Genomic DNA, 17,763 nt, shown 5'->3' with positions numbered 1-17,763 from the left:
ATCACAAAAGAGTTATATTATAGTGAGTAAAGTGAGGTAAAAAAGACATTTAATATAAATAATTTATATTTTTATATTCATCAGTCAAAATCCTTTCATTAGGATCATGAGGAGCATTGGGTTAAACAATGTTTCACTTTTAACTTTCTCTAAAGTAAAGTGACTGATTAATTGTTACCAGTTTCCATGCCTGATTCTGGCACAGCTGCTGCTGCTGCTCCTCAGTCTGTAGCTCATCTTTGCTACCCTCTACAAAACCATTTAATAAAATCAAAGTGTATATTTACTACAAACTAATATCACAAAACAAGTCACACATACATTTTATGCTAATGCTCATTGGTTATCCTTAGAGAAAACAACAAATCGTTTTTACACCTTTTGAGGTCAGGAGAGTGAGGTTTACACACTGCACAGATATCTACCTGCTGGCTCTTGTTACAAGTGCAGTGTGATAAAACTAGTGTTCCTGGCTACCCTCTGACTTCTTTCGGAAAAATCCCCATAGCCTCATTTGCTTCATTTTTGCTGTCTTTCCTGCTAACTGCTGTTAACTCGCCAAAAAGTAACGTTAGTTGATGTAAACTCCTCCCCTACCTGCTGCATATTCAACAGAGAGGAAGAAACGGAGTAGCCCATAGGCTACCGACAGAAAATAAACTTATTCTATAGGCTAGATTATTTTTAAGATCTTTGTCTATTTTACAGGCTGTATGCAATATGTGCAAAGCCAAAGCACAATGAAATAAGGCAACATGATTTTGGGGGTTTACATAGGCTATTGTCCGGTTTCATATTTGTCAGTCAACATTTCAAAATACATTCGGGGCTACACTCAAAACATTCGGGGCTGAAGCCCCTGCAAAATCGGCTGACGCCGCATCTGGAAATAATGTAATAATATCTGCAAACAGGAGTTAAATCCCATATTTAGCAGTGTATGTCAAAGATTTGACAGTTATACTTGGAAATTCAAGTTTTCAATGCAACAAAAAAATGCCACACCCTCTCATATCCAGTGCTTCACATTAAGGAGAAAGTCAAACCCATCAACTCACATTGTCCATTGGCAACATGTTAAATTAAATAGGATGGTTTATAATTGTATGGACAGCCATTTATGAGAGTTTTAGGTCTGATTATTGCCCTGCGTGATTATGTAACATCCAACAAATATAATTTCATAGGAACGAGCTTGCAAGCACTGTTCCTCCATAATGGACAGACATTTCATGAATGACATCTTACATTAAGATAACAAAAACTAAGGCTGTTCTCAATCTTATTTGGTATATTATGGTGATAAGCCTATCTTATCTCTAATTAGATATCTGTATAGATCTATTTTATTTATTTTTTTATTTAAATGTCTTTCTAACAGTTGCTAGTGTTGGACAATGGATTATGAACTGTAATTCCAGAACTATGCTGATTTAAAAAAAAAAAAAAGAGGATTTCTGAAAGAGCACAGGGTAATCAGTTTATCTGGGATCGATTATTACGCTGCCGCCATATCGAGGTATATATAAATATCTGTTCTCAAATCTGTAGGCGTTTCCAAACCAGGATGGGCGTTTCTAAACTAACCAATGAAAGTAGGGAATATCAATGATTTGAAGACGCCCACTGATTGGAAAAAGCCAATTTTTGTTCTGCAGAGATATAAGTCTCGCCGTATGCATCGACTCAATCGATGATCTTTCGTTTGGCTGCGAGTCCTTATTGCTGTACAAGCCCACGGACGCGAACATGCATGAAAGACAGTAGGCAACTAACAACACTCAAAACCCACGTCATAACGTTTATATCTCCATTACAGTCTCATTAAAATATACCGAATGAAGAAACATCGATTCAAATAATAAAGAGGGGTTTAATAAAAAAACATTCAGTTGATATAAATGACCATACGAATTATATAAATTAAAAAATATATGTTTGTACCTAAAAACATTTCAGAAATAATATATATGTGTGTGTGTGTGTGTGTTTTCCGACTATTTCATCTTGTGAAAAAAATATCTTCTGTGACTACATTGCGAAATTTACGAATCCTACAGTGGCAAAGGCCACTGAATATTAATTTGATCGCGGTGACGTTGCCGCTGAGTCTCCCTGCACTGTCCAATCACGTTATCTAATTAATATTCATTATTACCAACTGACTGACGCTCGCCTACTAACGTCTGCCTTTCGGCCAATCAGATAGGCTTATCGAGCTAGCGTCCCGTTACGTGATTAATATTCATGAGTTCATCCTTAACTTTAGTAGTATAACGTCACTTGGCAGATTTGCGATGCGTTGTGTCCTGTCCGGGGCGCTGTTGGGCTTGTTTGGAGCCTGCTGCTGTTTTGGAGGCATATTCAGTCTTTGACGACTTTCTCCACTGATCCACAGTGTTTGCTCAGCGTCTGCCCGAGTGGACGCGCTCTATCATGGCCGTCTGAATCGCGATCCGATCGCAGTCTGATCTCCTTTCCCCCCTTTTCCCGACGTCGATAATTAATTATCTGTCCCGGTCGCTTTGGGTACCGTTTCTTTGGGAATATTACTCCATTTGTGCCAATGTTCAAACATGCAACCTCCGCCAAGAAAGGTAAGACGTCCACTTTGGAATAAACTGCTTCTTTAAATGCAAGAGGGAAAAAACGCGTTATATGTAACATTGTTGCATTGTCCCGAAGTTTTAACTTTGTATCCAGCCGCCGATTCTTTAGAAACAAGGTATCGGTTTTTCAATTGTTGCAGAAACAAATGTAGCAGACTTTTCTCGTAGAGTTCTGTTTTTGTTGTTTTTAAAGCCACAGCAGTCAGGGATATTCGTGCAATTCAGCACACATCTACTTGACATGGTGAGGGAGTCTTTTTGGGGACCGATCTGTCCTCAGCTAACGGTAAAAGCCACGCAGCCAGTCGCCGATTGTTTTGTGTATTTTGTGTGGCGCTTCCTTCTCTCTGATCCGAATCGAACTGAACCCGATTACACGATGCTTTTAACTTTCTGATGTCCGAACCCTCCTTGCTTTTGTGACTCCAAATGTCATGCAAATATTCAAAGTATATGTGATATTATTAAAGTGAACGTTAGTTCTGGATAATGAAAGATGTATTACTGTAAACACTCAAAGGTGACAGCAGAGGTGTTGGGTTTCAAACTCATGTCCCACAGGCTATATATGAAGGAATGTGAAATTACCATGCACAAAACCCCTCTATTGTTATGATTCGTACAAATTAGATATTTTTTTCACAGTCAATGCATTGGATTATACATCAGTCAATATAAAATACATAAGGATGACGTCTGAGTTTATGCAATTGCTTTGTCTAAAGAACAGGGGGGGAACCAGATAGCATGTAGCATAGGTTAACCCCTCAACAATGCTAGTATTTTATGAATATTATGTTTTTAAAACAAATATTAACATGAGTATGCATGAATCTTTGAATCACTAATCAATTTTAAATGTTCTTTTTAACAAGAATATAACCATTTCAACCCACATGATTAAATTCAGTTCAATAGAAGATAATGGTGGATATTAGAGAGGCACCTGGTGCATCAATGTTATCATAAATAAAAAAGACAGTCATCAAATTACGATTGTGGGTTAAAGGTAATCACAAATAGTCATTTTGATCTAAAATCACACCTTGAATGCTTAAAAATGGCTTTTGAAAACATGTCCACTGTAGTGGCAGGGGCATGGCCAGAAGGGTGGCATAGGGTGTCAGGTGCCACCCTAAGTTGGACCCTGCTCGCATACTGGAGACAGTGAGCACTGGCTAGACTGCTCTGTGTCATGTATGGTCCATGAAAACGTCCACCTCCCCCATTGCAACGCTCCCGCTCCACCGTTTTGCTCATTCTTTTGATATGTAGTTGAGGTTGTGCAAATAACTAAGGCGATATTTGAATGATTCAGAGAGATTAAACCTTTCATGTACTGTAAAGACGGTGTACATCTCATCTACTGTACTTTCCAAACCAAACACATGATCCAACCATGTGTGTTTGCTAGCAGTGTGGACTTTTCCATAGAGACCTGTTCACATGCATGCCTGGAAAACATGCTGCTGTGTTGATGCACTTATGACACATTTGATCAAGGCCGGTGTGTGTGTTTCCTGAATCCCAGAGTAATTACGTATCACCTGTACATCTCAAAGTGTTGATTAGAGCCGTGCAGCCAGCTGTCAGAATGTGTGTTATGGTGCAGCTTGTAACATTGAATGTGGTCTATGCTAGGGTTGGGTGCTGGGCTGCTTGCTGACTATTTTCCCCCACCCCATTCTCCTTAGCTTTAACTTTTAAGGGAGTTGTTGCACAACCAATTATATCCTCACCTGCCAAGCACAGAGCCTTTGTTGTAATTAACAGTTTCTCCCCAGATAATAGTCAACCTGCCCAGGCTCAGTGCCCTGGTCCCGTTGGGTTATCTCGCCAGTGTTGGGCTGTTGAGCATTGCACCTTCTAAGTGAGATTTATGGTTCACCAAATATGTTTTTTTCAGTTGCTTTAGTTCACCCCTCAATCTTGATTGAACGTTGATTGCCAAAAAAATTATAATTTCAACTTGCCCTTTGTTAAAAATCTAAATCTTACTGATTACAGTAAAGCACTTACAATGGAAGTGAATGGGGCCAGTCCATAAATATTAAAATATGCACTGTTCCAAAAGCATAGCCACAAGATGTTACCATTATGTAAAGTTATACCCATTACTAGGATTACAGGGTTTTGTTGTCAAGACAAGGATATGGTACTATTGCATATAACTTAACACAGATAAGGGCTTCATTTCCCAAAAGCATCGCAAGTTTAAGTTGATCATAGAGACTATTGGCGCCAATGGTTTCTACAAACTCCTTGGGCTAACATTAAGTGATGCACCGATACCACTTTTTATCTTCCGATATCGGAAATGTCAGTATCGGCCGATTCCGATACCAGTTTTTTTTTTGTTTACATAATCAGTAAAGAATGTCTTTACAATATTGTGTGGAAATAATTGGGAGTACTCTTTAATATGTAAAGAAACACAAAACTCTCACTACACATTATTTCAATATAAATGTATAGCTTATTAAGAAACACTTTATTATTAACTAGTGTACTGGATAATGTAGCAGCAAAATTAACAGTAAATCCAGTATAAGTCATCAGTAGAAAAGAAGCCGTTTTGTTTTTTTTTTTTTGCAAAAAAATGTCAACTTGTATCTGGACTTTAAAGGATTCAGATCTCTTTTTTTTTTGTTCAATTTAGTTGTAAGATTATGGTTGCAACGGTATGAGATCTCAGAAAATATCACGGTATTACACAATTACTCTTATCAGTGAAAACAGAAGGGTTATTTTATTTATTTATTTATTTTTGATCAAACACTTTATTATAATTGAAACTTGAAACCATTTATTTTATTGAAGTATGTGTAACACTTTTAAGAATGATGCGGCGTCCACTCTTGGTACATATGTGTAAAAAAGTCTCCCTTTTGAAAAGAAATAAATAGAAAAAAATAAGAAAGCTAACAGAATTATAAACATGATAAAAAATATAATGTAACTATAACAAGTTATATAACTAAAGCATGTTAGTTTATATGTTAAATGAACTACTAAATGAAAAATAACATCAGCTGTGTGAGCTTTTAAAGCAATGTCTTATGATTATTAACAGTTAATATATACTGTAGGTGCATGACAGCACAGCCAGACTGCTCTTGTCTGTACCTTTAACTCTTCAGGAAACATTGGATATCAAGTGTTGACCTGCCATAGATTAAACATAACCTGTATTTAATGTATCCTGGGTTGCATTTCCTTTTATGTTGTATAGTTTTGTTCATGGTTTTCCAGTACAAGGACATGCATCAAGTGACATTATTTCTGTTGATGATGTCAACAACAAAATCTACAGGAAGTTGTCTCTCCCCCTTTTATAAATTGAAGAGCATATTTTCTTATATGAGCCCATTATTATCCCATTTGTTATCTAATATTAAATATTTATACACATATTACACAGAAGGAAAGGCTCCTCATTAACATGGTTAGGTCAGTGTGCTAGTCTTAAATAATAGTAATAATAATAATAATAATAAATTAATGTATTTATGAAAAATAAATACTAGCTGAAACACTTGAAACTTTAACTACAACTGCCACTGTTGATATAATATGAGGTCTAATAGATTCTACCTTTAGATTATTTCATATGAAACTATAACATTTTGTTAAAATATAACAGTTACTTTTACTCATGTAAAATCCTGAAACAAATTTGTAAAGGTGATGTGTGTAATTATTAATATTTTTAACTATTTTGGTAAATGGGCCACATCGGGCTGTAAGTAGTGCATAGGGGGCCACATTGTATTGCTTTTGAGATACAATGTTCTGCATTGATTTGGTTTTTGTATCTTTTAAGCCCAGAAATAGTTGTGAAGTGTTTGTGTGACTAGTTAGACTATTCTGCAATTGCCTAAAGTATTATATTGCTCTACAAAGGGAGATACTTTTCTATCAGGCATTAAAAAAACTGAATAAAGGCGGAGATTATACATTTATTTTGCCATCTCTACTTCCCTGTTAATTTATTATTCAGTTTTAATAATAATAAAAAAAAAAAAAGATATGTATAGAACTTTTAATGTTTAAAGCAGGCGAGTTTACTTATTTTTTGTTCTAAAACTACCCGTTTACATGCTAAAAGAGTCATGATGTGGGTCTCCTCGATGGATTGACTTTCAGTACACAACTGAATAACACAGAATGCATGAATATAATAAATGAATACTGCAAGAGTTAGATTAACATACAGGTGCGAAGGGACTTCAACATTTCTAAATTGCACAAATAAAAAATATTATTTACACATTCGTCTCTGGCTTGCTTTTGCTCGTATGTCAATGATGCCGAGATCTACTTTTATATTTAATTTAATCACTGAGAAGGTTTACTTGCAAAATTAGTAGCACCAAACATCACAAGCAGCCTCAAGAATGGACACAGAGTAGCCGTATAACACTTTTCCTTGAGCAGAATATTGCACCTTAGATCGCTAAGTTTGTTCAAAGGGGAAAGCAAGAAACAGAAAAAGCGCACTCGCGTGCATGGTTGCCAAATTGCACAAAATAAATATAACATTAGGCAGAATATTTCCAATTTGCTTAAGTATAAATCTCAAACTGGGGGTGTTTCGTCTCTTATCTGGCAACCCTGAGCATGTTAAACGCTGTGGAGAAGCATTATGTCCCAAGGTAACTGAAATATCCAGTGAAAAATAAAAACGCTTTTACGATAAATGAGCCACGGGCCACATTAAACCATGTGGAGGGCCTGATCCAGCCCGCGGGCCGTATGTTGCCCATGTCTCCTTTAGCTGTTTGTGAGATTATCATTAAATCTACGTCGGCAGTCCTAAATAGTCTATACCTTGGGTGGCCACGGAAATATCTTCAATGGGAGAACCATGGCATTGCTCTTTCTCTGCTGTCCGCGAATAGACCAGTTGAGAAACACTGCTTTAACTCACACACACACACACACACACACACTCTTGTCAGACCCCCTCAACTCGCTTCTCTCAGACATTTTCTCCGCTGCACGCGTATGTGAGATTCTCCGTCCGGTACATTTTTTTCTCAATACCGTAGAAAAGCAAATGAACCGAACTATTTAGCATCTACATATGAGATGTTGTTCGTGAGTAGCGCTCAAATATTGCGCACCGCGTGAAGGCTAAAAATAGACGTGAGTGTGTGTAAACTGGAGCTGTGCGTGCATTTTAAATATGTACTTCTCAAACACAGCCTTTTGTGATTCACAGAGCTATCGCACATCTTCAAGTGGCTTTGAATAAAATGCATGAGTTATATGAACTACTTTAATTGTGTTTTAAAGTTTTTTTTATGTAATTTTTGGAGCTTGACATTAACAAACATGACTAACACACCGTATCTGATTTGAATCGGGCTTGTCTAAAAGCTTCAGTATTGGAGCCAATACCGATTCAGGTATCGGATTGGTGCATCCCTAGATCTGTGTGTGCGTTGAAAATAAATCCGGTGCTTGTACACAGCCCTGGCTCTGTAATGGGAAGATAAACAAATTGGATCAGACCGATCCACACAACACTATTGTGTGTGCATAAATTTGGGGGGTGGAGCTTCTAAAGGAGCACTGAAGGGAGGGGTGTGTTTATTTGCTGTTGAGTTCAAATATCAACAGTTTTCTAAGGAATCGCTTACTCCACATGTAAGGGTAATGATGTCGGTTTTGTTAAACTCTCACTTATCTTTTTGGAAACTTGGCTAGGATTAGGGTAATTTTTTAGATTAGGGAGGTATGTTAACCTACTAAAACCTCCATCTAAAATTCACCTTAACTTTATCTGATTACAACCTAATTTTGCTCAGTTTTGGTGCCCCCTGCTGGGCATTTCACTTGGAAACTGCAGCCAAATGTGCTTTGGAACACTTAATTTCAGTTTTGCAAAAATGTTGCAATGCTCACGTAAATGATCATCAGGCTGATTTAAGTCTAGATTAAGTAAAGAGTACGGGCATCTTTTCTACTGAAGACGTTCACTGGAATTACTGTCCATTTTACTACAGCACTATCCAGTTGACTATCTAAAAATGTAGTTTTTCTTAATAGGCTACACATCTTTGATGTAATCGTTTATAATGAAAAAATGTGTAGTTGGATGTTTTTTCATTGCATATAAAATAACACCTCCAATCAGTTCCACAGAGTGAGTTAGTCTAATATCAGATATTGTAAACTGATAAAGAAAAAACAACACTGTTGTAGGACCGGTATCGCTATCAGCCAATACTGAGAGTTCAGGTAGCAGAATCAGATCAGGAGACAAAAAATTGTATTGGTGCATCCTTCGTATGATCGTCATTTGGTTGCAGATGTCTAGATCAGGCCTGTGATCAATGTACTCCTCCCTTAATGACATGGCATGTGCCATTCCCTTCTTCTGCTCTAATGATGTTGTTTGCCCTATAGGTGAAAGTGACACAGGAAATCAAGAACACACACACGGAGCAGCTCGGCCGGCTGCATTTAAAACACCAGACGGAATGTGATTTATTGGAAGATATGAGGTAAGCTAACACACTCTTATTGCCACAAATGTGAATGAAAGAATTAACTAGAACAGAGGAATGAGATGAGAGGCCACAAAGAAGAAATGAAGAGCGAGCGTAGGCCTATTCCCCCTCCGATCACAGGACTGGGATGTGAAGAAAGCCTTTCCTCTGGACTTCCTGCTTCGTTTCCCACAGCTGGAAGTCATACTGCGCTGCTCTTCTTTTTTTTTCTCCCCCCCATTTGTCTCTCTATGTGTCTGTCTTCTCTTAAAAGGGATTGTGGACTGTTACGGAACAGTGTGAGGGAGGGAAGTTGATGTATTATATATCTGTGTGCATTTTAAATCAAGATTTAAAGGGGTCATCACATGCCTATTTTATTTTAATGTTTCTTGAGGTTCACTTATAATTAGGGGTGGGTAAAAATATTGATTTTCCAATGCATTGCGACCTTATTTGAACAATCTCAATATCGATTCTTAAATCCCAAGATCGATCTTTTACTCCATGAGCAACCCTCTGAGAGGAAATCACTCGTATTTGCAACCAAATTTAGTGTTATGCAACTAAAATGTATATATTTGACAACTGGCTGGTAAATGTTTCGATTTCACTCACCAGTGATTGTTTATAGTAGTGAAGTATTCAGCAGCGTATATAATATAAAACATATTAATTTACCAGCATCATTCTGACCCTCTGTCAAAAACACTTGTTTTGGTACTGCTTCTCCTTTAAGACTTGACAGTATACGCCCACTGTTCTGATTGGCTCTCTGCTCTTGACTGACGTGCTCTCTCCTCGCCATCTCTCTGCTCACCACTACTGGGCGGGGCTACAGAATAATAAGGTAATAGGAATTGATTTATTTTGGAGGCGGTCATATGCAAATGTCTACCACAGTGTGACATCACAATGTGGAGGAAGTAGAGAACAAGTCATTTTGGCTGCTTGGTGTCAACAAATGCTCTTTTTGCAGTGAGGAGGAAGTTTTGAGTTCAGAAAGTTGCAGTAAGTTTTTATTGTACAATGACTAATATGTCAAAAGATCAAGAAAAATTTGATTTGTCATATCATGACCCTTAAATATGAAACTAGTATTTGAATATTTAGGGTAAAAGATTATTTCTTGGGTGGTGTGACTGGTGTCACCATTCGCATCTTTTAAGTTTTTCTAGTTTTAATAAGTGTTTCATGTAGTCTCAATTAGGGCTGCACAATTAATTGTATTTTAATCGTGGTCACAATTTCTGCCTGTCACGGTTAATTACAGTAAGTATAACTGTCTGTTATATTAGTGAGCTAGCAAACAGAAGGTGTCAGCCAGGTAAAGTTGCAAATTGTTGCTCATTTTCATTATAGGCTGTGTCTACGGATGATAGACTAAATCGCAAGATCTTTCCTAGTCCGTTTTCACCTCACCTGGTAAATGGTAAATGGTCTGCACTTATATAGCTCTTTTTTTAACCTTAGCGGTATTCAAAGTGCTTTACACTGTGACTCATTCACCCATTCACACTCGCACTCGTACACCAATGACGGCAGAGCTGCCATGCAAGGCGCTAGCCTGCCAATGGGAGCAACTTGAGGTTCAGTGTCTTGCCCAAGGACACTTCGGCATGTGGAGTCATGTGGGCCAGGAATCGAACATTAAAAACATTAATAAACAGTATTTATTTATTTTCAAATTGTGCAGCCCTGTAATTAAAAATAACAATATTTTTAGCAATATTTTATAGTGGATTTTTATAGTGGGAAGCAAAGCATCTCAACTTTCAAGACGTATTTCATGCCAACTACCCGTGAGATGTAAAAACAGCTGTGTTTGTAAACAGAATTTAAGTAAATGAGTGTATGTGTATGTGTTTAGAAGACATTTGACAGTGGCACACCCTCACTAAGGAGCTAAAGATGAAGATTGCTGTGCAATCACAATGTTTTGCATGGGTTATTTTGGTGTATGTGTGCTTATAGTTGACTGTATAGTAGAGGAATAGTTCACCTAAAAATAAAACAAATTCTCTCGTCATTTACTCACTCTCATCCCATCCTGGATTTGTATGAGTTTCTTTCTTCTGCAGAACATAAAACATAAAACAACTCTATAGGTCCATATACAATGCAAGTGAATGGTGACCAAATCTTTGAAGCTTCAAAACAGACATAGAATTAATCCATAAGATTCTAGTGGTTTAATTCATGTCCTTTCAAGTGAGCCAACTGGTTTTGGTTGAGAGCACCCCAAAATATGATTCATTTTCAATATAAATCTTGTTATCAGAGGTCTCTAACGAAATTTGCAAATCATTATTTCATGCTCAATTACACTTCCTAGCAGCATCTAGTGCTCTGCATGTGTCAAGTTCTATGAGGTGTAGGCCTAATCGACCAAAATTGTGATCGTTTTTAGAGACTGCAAGTGGCAAGATGTATAGTGGTCTGTTATCGTTCAAAACAGATTCAGAAGACATGGATTAATCCACTGGAGTCTTCTGGATTACTTTTAATGCTGCCTTTATGGAGCTTCAAATATTTGGTTTTGCATGACACTTTAATCTGAGCTCGAGAGCTTTTTATCATCGAAAATGTAACGCATTGTAATTTCAGTAGTCTGCTCATACCTGCCGTTAGTATAAAGCACAAACCTCAATGCATTCAAATAACAGCTGTTCTGTCATTTGCATCTAGGTTTGAATCTTTGCACAGAAAAGCTAACAGCACACTTTAACAGCTTCACATCTCACAGCTAAAGACCTTCAGCTGGTATTTCTGCTGTCCCTGACTACAGGGAGTAAGACATGACAATCAGTCACTCCATGAGTCATCTAACCATCTGGAATTCTGCCACATCTGCATTTACTTCCCTGTTCCTAGTGATGATGCTTTATGTCCCATCATCAACCTTAGTCAGGGTAGATGCTAATGTCAACCTGATTTCTTGACAAATACACGACTGTGGCAATATTTTGCCATAATGATATCACGTAGCGCTTTACATTAGAGGTGTAATGGTTCAAATTTCTCATTGTTGGTTTGTATCACGGTTTTAGGGTCACAGTTTCTGTTCGGTTCAGGATTTGCTGTTCAGGAAAAAATATTTCTGCCAAATCCAAAGTAAGAATAATCTAGGGTAACAAACACTTCAACAGGTTTTCCCTCACTAAATATTACCATGGTTTTACTACAGTAACCATAGTTTAACCATGGTATTTGTAGTAACACCACAAAATGATCCTTGGTTACTGTCATGGACAAGTAACTTTTACTCGGACAAGTGAATGACCAATTTACTTGTCCGAAGGACAAGCATGATAAATCTTTCTGGTTCCGGCAGACATTACGAAAGCAGCCTAATTATGAGTTGATGAATAAATTGGGTATATGCTTGGCTAAATAGATGAGTCTTTAGTCTAGACTTAAACCGAGTGAGTGTGTCTGTGTCCTGAACAGTGTTAGGGAGACTATTCTATAGTTTAGGAGACAAATAGGAGAATGATCTACCTCTTTTTGTGGATTTTGATATTCTAGGATCTATTTACAGGCCAGAATTTTGCAATCGTAATGAACGTGATGGAATATAGCGTGGTAGAGATCACTTAAGTACTGCAGAGCTAGACCATTCCAAGCTTTGTACGTAATTAACAAAGTTTTAAAATGAATATGAAATTTAAAAGGTAGCCAATGTAATGATGATAAAATGGGGCTAAAATGATCATATATCATGGTTCTAGTCAGCACTATGGCTGCTGCATTTTGATACAATTGAGGTTTATGTTTTTTACTTGCAGGACATCCTCCCTGTAATGCATTACAGTAATCTAGTCTTAATCTAATCTAGTTTTTTTGGCATCAGCAACAGAGAGCATGTGTCTTAACTTTGCAATATTTCTGAGGTGGAAGAATGCTTTTCTACAAACATTGGAAGTTTGTTTTTCAAAGGACAGATTGGTATCAAATATAACACCTAAGTTCTTTGCTGTAGAAGATGATGTAACAGTACATCCATCGAGAGTCAAATTATATTTTAGCAGCTTATTTTTAGAGGTTTTCGGTCCAATAATTAGTACCTCTGTTTTGTCGGAATTCAGTTGAAGGAAATTTCTGGCCATCCAATATTTGATTTCATTGATACACTGCTAATTTGGAGAATTGTGAAATTTTGTTGGGTTTCGAAGAAATGTATCTTTCATCATAACAGTGGAAACTTATTCCATGATTCCTGATATTATCTCCCAGGGGAAACGTATATAAGGAGAATGGCAGAGGCCCTAAATCTGATCCCTGTGGCACTCCATACTTAACTTATGTTTGATTTGACAATTCATCGTTTACACAGTCAAAGTGGTAGTGGTCTGCTAAATAGGACCTGAACCATGCTAATGCAAGTCCACTAATACCAACATAATTCTCCAGCCTATTTAAGAGTATGTCGTGATCTATAGTGTCGAAGGCAGCACTAGGATCTAAAAGCACTAGAGGAGAAATGCAACCGCAATCAGATGATAAGAGGAAGTAATTTGTAACTCTGATAATGCAGTCTCTGTACTGTTTCTCTGTAGAAATGAAAATATTTAGGAGGATTCTTCCTTTGCTAGTATTTTCGACATAAACAAGAGATTTGAAATCGGTCTATAATTAGCCAGTTCTCCAGGATCAAGTTGTGGTTTCTTAATAAGTGGTTTGATGACTGCCATTTTAAAGTTTCTTGGGACATGTCCTAAGGGTAGTGAGGAGTTAATAATATTAAGAAGAGGTTCTGAGATTACAGGGAAAACCTCTTTTAAAAGCTTAGTTGGTATTGGATCTAACATGCATGTTGTGGCTTTTGAGTTTTGTTAGCTCTTCATGACTATGACAGTGAATGATTGAAGTTGCTTGTGAGGAAAATTATAAGATTCTGTTTTCTGATGCGCTGTGGCAATTGATTGCATTATTCAGATTATTTATATATATATATATCAGATTATTATTATATATTCAGTTTATCAGTAAAGAAATTCATGAAATTATTATTATTGTGCTGCGACAGAATATATGGTTCAGTCAAGGCTTTATTCTTTTAGCCACAGTACAGAATAAACACCTAGGATTGTTGTGGTTATTTTCTACAAGTTTACTAAAATATGCTGACCTGGCAGCATTTAGTGACTTTCTGTAGCTACATACAGTATCTATGCATGTACAGCGAAATACCTCTAATTTTGTATTCTTCCTCTTATGCACCATTTTCTGAGCTGCTCTCTTGAGAGCAAGAGTGTGATCATTGTACCATGGTGCAGGGCTTTTTGCTTTCATTTTCTTTAATCGGAAGGAGGGTGATACTATCAAGAGTTCTAGAGAAGAGTGTATTTATATTTTCTGATATTACTTCAAGTTCTTCTAGACTTTTTTGCATACTGAGTAGATGAGGTCTGTCTGGAAGATTGTTAGTGAAGCTATCTTTAGAGGTCGAAAAAAAAATTCTACCTGAACGATACCGTGGTGTAGATTGAATTACATTAGCTGATTGCTGCATACAAGTAAGACGAGGTAATCATCGAAGATGTCATCAATCTTCGGCACAATCTCTATAGTATCAACATCAACTCCATATGACAGAATTTTATTTTAGAATATCGATAAATGCTGATTCCAATGTGTCATTTTCATTATCTATGTGTATGTTGAAGTCACCAACAATTAAACCTCTATCCACAGTAAGTACTAGATCTGAAAATGTTCAAATTCACCAAGGAAATCAGAATATGGCCTGGGTAATCTACATTGGTGGCCAAAAGTTTAGAATAATTTACATATTTTGCTCTTATGAAAATAAATTTTACTTTTATTCACCAAAGTGGCATTCAACCAATCACAATGTATAGTCAGGACATTAATAATGTGAAAAATGTATATTACAATGGTTGCTATAATATGTGGTTCTCGCTCTTGGTGGGGCGTGTGGTGAGTTGTGCGTGGATGCCACGGAAAATGGCGTGGACATCCACACGTGCTACGCCTCCGTGGTAATGTGCTCAACAAGCCACATGTTAAGATGCGCGGCTTGACGGTCTCAGATGCGGAGGCTACAGAGATTCATCCTATGCCACCATGAGTCACTACGCCACCATGAGGACTTGGAGCACATTGGGAATTGGGCATTCCAAATTGGGGAGAAAAAGAAGAGTTCTCATCAAAAAATCCTCCATGTGCAGCAATGGCAGCTTTGCAGATTCTTGCCATTCTAGCTGTCAGTTTGTCCAGATACTCGGGTGTCATTTCACCCCACACTTCCTGTAGCACTTGCTATAGATGTGGCTGTCTTGTCGGGCACTTCTCACACACCTTACAGTCTAGCTGATCCCACAAAAGCTCAATGGGGTTAAGATCCATAACACTCTTTTCCAATATCTGTGTTTCTTTGCCCACTCTAACCTTTTCTTTTTGTTTTTCTGTTTCAAAAGTGGCTTTTTCTTTGCAATACTTCCAATAAGGCCTACACCCCTGAGTCTTCTCTTTACTGTTGTACATGAAACTGGTGTTGAGCGGGTAGAATTCAATGAAGCTGTCAGCGGAGGACATGTGAGGCATCTATTTATCAAACTAGAGACTTTGATGTACTTAACCTCTTGTTTAGTTGTACATCTGGTCTTCCACATCTCTTTCTGTCCTTGTTTTAGCCAGTTGTACTTTGTCTCTGAAGACTGTAGTGACACCTTTGTATGAAATCTTCAATTATTTTGCAATTTCAAGCATTGTAAAGCCTTCATTCCTCAAAACATCGATTAACTGATGAGTTTCTAGAGAAAGCTGTATCTTTTTTGCCTTTTTTGTCCTAATATTGACCTTAAGACATGCCAGACTATTGCATAATATGGCAACTCAAAAACAAAGACAATGTTAAGCTTCTTTTAATGAACCAAACTTTTCAGCCATTATTTCAAACACAGCTTTCAGCTGTGTTTGAAATAATGGCAAGTAATTTTCTAGTACCAAATTAGCAATTTAGCATGATTATTCAAGGATAAGGTGTTGGAGTGATGCTGCTGGAAATGGGGCCTGTCTAGATTTGATCTAAAATGACTTTTTTCAAATAGTTATGGTGATGTTTTTCACATCAGTAATGTTCTTCTGACTATGCTTTGTGAAATGCCACTTCAGTGAATTAAAGTACCAATTTCCTTCCAAAACAGCAAAATCTGTACATTATACTAAACTTTTGGCCACCAGTGTATATAGTAGTAGCAAGCTCAAAAGACGAGATTTTTTTTATTGTATCTGATGGTGTCACATTAAGCATTATTTGTTCAAAAGACTTATATCTGAGTAACACCAAAAACTTCCCTGTAAATTGCAGCAACACCACCTCCTCGAGGCTCAAGTTTATAACAATAACCTGGGGGCTGAGTTTCATTTAAACTAATGTATTCATCCGGTTATGTATGGTTTCCTTCCAGGACTAAGACTAAATAAAAAAAACGGATGACAAAATTAACACTAGTATTCAGTTGCCAGGTCATTAGGAATGTATTAATGCAAAGCCAAAGTTTACGTGTTCTTAACGTAATTATTTTTTTTTTATGAGTATGGTACCACCTCCGCCTCATTTTGAGCCAGAACCCTGAATCTGTTAAGTGAAACGGTGGGATTCCCAATCAATAATATTATATGCTATGGCAAAATTCCAAATACAACCATCTACACCAATGTTAATAATGATTCCACTGTAAGATTACAGAACTTGGCAAGATAAGCCATAGTTCATACAATATAATATTATTACATTACCTGTCTTCTTTAGCTTAGATGTTGTCTCTGACAATCTTTTTGATGAGCAATTTAATAAAGATGGATTGCAAAAATCTGTATTTTTAAATATGTCCTCAAAAACAAGAGTGAAAGCTGTATATAATCACACTGTGATGCGCCATGCTTGTCTATGTTTGAGGCAGTCATGTGATAGAATTTTCTAATATTTTTTTTAGCTTCAAATCGAAGTGTGTAATGTTGTGATTCACCTTGGAGCTGGTTGGTTTGGCTCATGTTTTAGAACTCTTTCTGGGAAAAAATGAATGGGTATAATACTTCTGAAACCAAGAATGCTGAAAAGTGTGTGGGCACTGTTGCGCTCTATACAGAGTGTTTGGCAGGCACAACTCAAACAGAGTTACATTTGCCAAGCAACATCACAACAACTGGACACTGAAGTGTGGTTCCATGTGCGTGAATATCAGCTATTTTTCACCGATTCAGGTGTCTTGTATTGAACTTGTGCTAAATAATGTGAAACAGCTTTTTTGCTTTTAATCATTCATTTGTTATGAATAACAAGATGAAGTAGCTTTTTATTTCTGAAGTATTTAATCCAACATGTATACATATCCATACGTGTGTGTGTGTGTATATATATATATATATATACACACACACACCACACACACACACACACACATATATATATATCCAACAAAAGTTACTGTACATCACCATTCAGCTGTGTTCAACTACAATAATACCTTCCAAAACGATCTGAAATCGAGGTGCAACCATTGATAACCAACTCAATTTCGTAGACCATATCTCAAAGACAGCACGCATCTTGAGAGTTACACTCTACAATATCAGGAAAATAAGATCCTTCCTCTTGTTTAGTTCAGAACTTCTTGTTCAGTCACTTG

At 37.1% G+C, this 17,763-nt stretch overlaps 1 protein-coding gene across 2 annotated transcripts in view; it reads left to right on the top strand.

Moving 5' to 3' along the window:
- The first annotated feature begins 2,395 nt into the window (after positions 1-2,395).
- The window catches only part of LOC127623186 (F-BAR and double SH3 domains protein 2-like), a 112,766-nt gene continuing 97,398 nt past the window's right edge, over positions 2,396-17,763 (top strand). For both annotated transcript variants that reach the window (XM_052097505.1, XM_052097504.1), the window contains exons 1-2: positions 2,396-2,597; positions 9,024-9,121. In XM_052097505.1, coding sequence (XP_051953465.1) covers positions 2,577-2,597; positions 9,024-9,121 — 119 coding nt within the window. In that variant the 5' untranslated portion in view covers positions 2,396-2,576. The remainder of the gene's footprint in view (positions 2,598-9,023; positions 9,122-17,763) is intronic.

This window comes from Xyrauchen texanus, chromosome 29 (assembly GCF_025860055.1).
Source record: "Xyrauchen texanus isolate HMW12.3.18 chromosome 29, RBS_HiC_50CHRs, whole genome shotgun sequence".
Lineage (NCBI taxonomy): Eukaryota > Metazoa > Chordata > Actinopteri > Cypriniformes > Catostomidae > Xyrauchen > Xyrauchen texanus.
The sequence above is the reverse complement of the archived record's forward strand: the minus strand, read 5'-3'. Positions and strand labels throughout refer to the sequence as shown.